Consider the following 3,751-nt stretch of genomic DNA (forward strand, 5'->3'; position numbering starts at 1 on the left):
TGCCTGGCCTTCAGCATGCACTCTCCCAAGGACTCCCCTGCCCCCCGCGGGTTGGAGGCGTAGCTGGAGATACCCGGACCTGCAGCCGCCGGGAGACAGCACAGAAAGGCATGCTGGGAGACGGTGGGTAGACACAGGCACCGGGCAGGGGGGGAGAGGGGTCTAGGAGAGAGGGGACTGGGGGAGAGTGGTCTAAGGGGGAGAGCGTTGGGGAGAGAGGTCTGGGGGAAGGAGGTTTAGGGGGGGAAAAGAGGTCTGGGGGAGGGAGGTCTAGAGGGGAGGCCTGGGGGGGAGATCTGGGGGGTGGGGGTGGGGGGGAGTTCAGGGGGGAGAGGTCTGGTACACATCGTGGATCAAAGCTGCCGTGACGTAATGAACACTTGCCCTCCCTCTTCCCGCATAGACCCCGGGGATCTGATGATAAGCAGATGTTTGCCTGTTTTAAATGCTCCGGAATACCCCAGAAATATTCAGCTTTGTTTCGTTATCGGTCAAAGTCCTGCACACAATACAGTTGACGGTAACCCCGGGGATGATGTTGATATTTACGTGATCCGCCTTGGAAGTCGTGTAAACAGATGAACTCTGATTAAGGAGCTGCTCTGAGCTACTTCTGGGTTTATTTGAGCTGGATTCAGCCTCTGGGATAAGAGGTTGTTTGAAATGGAGGATAGGGAATTTGGTGCGACCCATAAATAAATACCCACTTCCGTAAGAGGTGGATCTCCCAGGTTCACAAAGTAAAAGCCACCCGCTAAGAGTTGGATCCCACAGTTTCAAAGTAAAAGCCTCCCCACGCACACACCAACACACAGGCGTCACCCTGCTCTGCACTTGTTCAGTCACTTGAACCGGCTGGCGGGGAAATGGGTTCTCTTAGCTGGGAGCAAAAGGCAAACGCAGACTTTGTTTTGAAATGCTGTCCCACCTTTGAAACTGTTGAAGCTCACTTCTATCTTTAAAGGTCACAAGATAAAAAAAAAATAGGGGGCGTGGGGTCAGGGTTTATGCTGATGAAAGGGTCGGTAAAAGTGTGGTTTAACAGTGAACTGGGAGTCCTCTTTCCTCATTTAGAATCTCACTCTCCCTCTCCCTCCCTCTCTCCCTGTCTCTCTCCCTCTCCCTCCCCCTCTCTCTCTCATATAAAACATTTTTATTCAACTCTTTGATCCCGGCTGAATTCCTTTGGGTTTCTGCCTGCTTCACGTCTTCCCTTTGGATGAGTTTCAGTTGTAGTTAATCTCCGAGCCCCAGAATCATACGTGGACGGTTATCTTTCGTTTGTGTGTTTAATAAACACGGCCGTTGAAAAATCCAATGCAAAATTTGAAAGACGTTGCAAGAAAGACTGAAGCAAATGAGCCAAATAATTTCCTGAAAAAAACACAGTGTTCCTGGAGATTTGATCGGAGTGGGGATCAGTGATCAGAGAGCGGTGATCGGTGATCACTGACCAGAGTGCGGTGAACGGTGGTCGTTGATCAGTATGTGGTGATTGTGGACGAGTGATCGGTGCACCTTGATCGGTGACGGGTGTGCCGATTGGGGATCAGTGATCGATGATCAGCGATCGCTTCACCCTGATTGTTGAGCACTATGTGGTGATTGGTGCGCCGTGATCGTTGATCGGTGCAGCGTGATTATCGGTGTGCGTTGATCGGTGATCAGTGTTCTGTGATCAATGATGGGTGCACAGTGAAAGGTGAAAGGTGAGCGCTGCGTACCGTCAACCCTGCAGGAGTCGGTCTGCGTGACGCGGCCGGTGTTGTTGTCCTTCTCCGCCGGCCATTGGTAGATGTAGAGCGCCGTGTGGGAGGAGCCTGCGTCCATCACTATGCCATACTGGGGGAGAAGAGCTGCACTTTAGTTCTGTGTGTTTGAGGGGGGGGAAGTGTGTGTGTGTGTGTGTGTGTGTGTGTGTGTGTGTGTGTGTGTGTGTGTGTGTGTGTGTGTGTGTGTGTGTGTGTGTGTGTGTGTGTGTGTGTGTGTGTGTGTGGCTATGGGTGTGTGTGTGAGGGAGTTTGTGTGTGTGCGTTTGGGTATGGGTGGGTGTGTGTGTGAGGGAGTGTGTGTGGGTGTGATGCTGACACTGGAATATCTAGCTTGGAACAGCGCAGGATTAAAGCCCAGAGGAGTTGCAGGTGTGAACCAAAGGAAGATCTGTTGTTTTTTCCGCCTCATTCTCACTCTCTCTGCTCACTCTTCCAGGGCTACGGTTCACACCCTCCCAGTGAGTCTGCTCAAGGCCTTTAGCCCTAGATGGGTGTGGTGGCCGGCCTCTCGTCTAACAGAAACCCCTCTCTTCTCAGTGTGTTCAAACCGAAAGTCGGAGCTCGCTTTATCGTCCGTCACCGTGGATCCTGTGTGTGTGTGTGTGTGTGTGTGTGTGTGTGTGTGACGGCCCTGTTACCATAATTGGAGTGTGTGTGTCGACTCTATGAGACGATCAGCCTCCCACTCGGACACTCAAACGCCTCACTCTGCATGGCGTCGCGGCGCCACACAGAGTGTTTACCGACGCCGTGACGTTTCTGTGTGCTCCGCTCAAACAACAAGCGTGGCCATCCAGCCCCAACCCCCCGACCCCCTGCCGTGCACGGCCGACCCAGCCCACTGTACCTTGTACTTCTGGGGGAGGGGCTTGTTTTGCAACACTCCCACGGTCACCAGGGCAACGAGCGCGATGACGGCGATCCCGGCGACGAAGATGGTCACAGTTCTGTAGGCCCGGACTCGCCTCTTTCATCTCTGGAGGGACAGGGGGGCCAGACAGGAAGGAGTGGGTGAGATGAAGGGAGGGAGGGAGGGAGGGAGGGAGAGTGGGGGGGAGATATAGTGGGGGGAGGGGGGAGGAAAGGGGGAGAGGGGGTTAGCCAGTTTTTAAACAGCCAGATGTTGATGACATGAGACCGCTGCTCTTTCTCCGTCATGGTTGCCGCTGATTGAACCCAAAGCGTCTCCTCCTTGACGACCGCGAGTCTGACAACACACAGAGCACGACCACAGCAACACGACAACACCTGCGCCGCAGCTGGAACCTCCCACCTCAAGCGCCATTAGCGACATTGTGCTTTTTAACGTCGGCGTTATGTGGGGGCCGTCGCCGTGGAGACGGATGAGGTCCGCGTGCTGTTCCAAAGGGACGGTGGATTAGTTGGTCGTGTGTGTGGATGCTGAAGCTCTGTTTGGTTTCCGTTCCATTAGCTATGTGTACTTATTCATCCACGCTTACAATTTGGGTTTTTAAAAAAGCCAGCAAGCACTTAAACACACACAATGCATACCCCTCCCACACACACGCACGCACGCAAATGCACACAAATACACACGCACAAATACTTACCCCCCGCACACAAAAATACACAGACAAAAAAGTGCATACAAATACACAGACACACACAGACACACACGCACACGCGGAACGAACAGACTCTAGAGTAAAGTCACTTTGGATGAGAGCCGGCATTTCTTCTGCGTACAAAAAGGACTAAAAAAGGATGTAGTGCAGCAAGACAGTGCACGCACACACACACACCACACACACACACACACACACACACACACACACCACACACACACACACACACACACACACACACACACACACACACACACACACACACACACACACACACGCACACACTTACATTTGACAGTCTCTCAGTTTAAATGTGGGAGTAACTTCACTAGAAACGGGGGCTGCTTCATCAATCATTGCCAACAGAGAGGAGTAAACAGAGTTATATATTCT

At 52.7% G+C, this 3,751-nt stretch overlaps 1 protein-coding gene across 1 annotated transcript in view; it reads right to left on the reverse strand.

Annotated features, from left to right (window-relative positions):
- The window catches only part of LOC132446739 (ectonucleoside triphosphate diphosphohydrolase 1-like), a 17,463-nt gene that overhangs the window by 9,531 nt on the left and 4,181 nt on the right, over nucleotides 1-3,751 (reverse strand). The window contains 4 exon segments of the mRNA XM_060037193.1: nucleotides 1-79; nucleotides 1,725-1,842; nucleotides 2,620-2,724; nucleotides 2,726-2,748. The exon segment at nucleotides 1-79 is cut by the window's left edge and continues 72 nt beyond it. Of these exon segments, the coding sequence (XP_059893176.1) occupies nucleotides 1-79; nucleotides 1,725-1,842; nucleotides 2,620-2,724; nucleotides 2,726-2,748 (325 nt within the window).

Source organism: Gadus macrocephalus, chromosome 18 (assembly GCF_031168955.1).
Source record: "Gadus macrocephalus chromosome 18, ASM3116895v1".
NCBI lineage: Eukaryota > Metazoa > Chordata > Actinopteri > Gadiformes > Gadidae > Gadus > Gadus macrocephalus.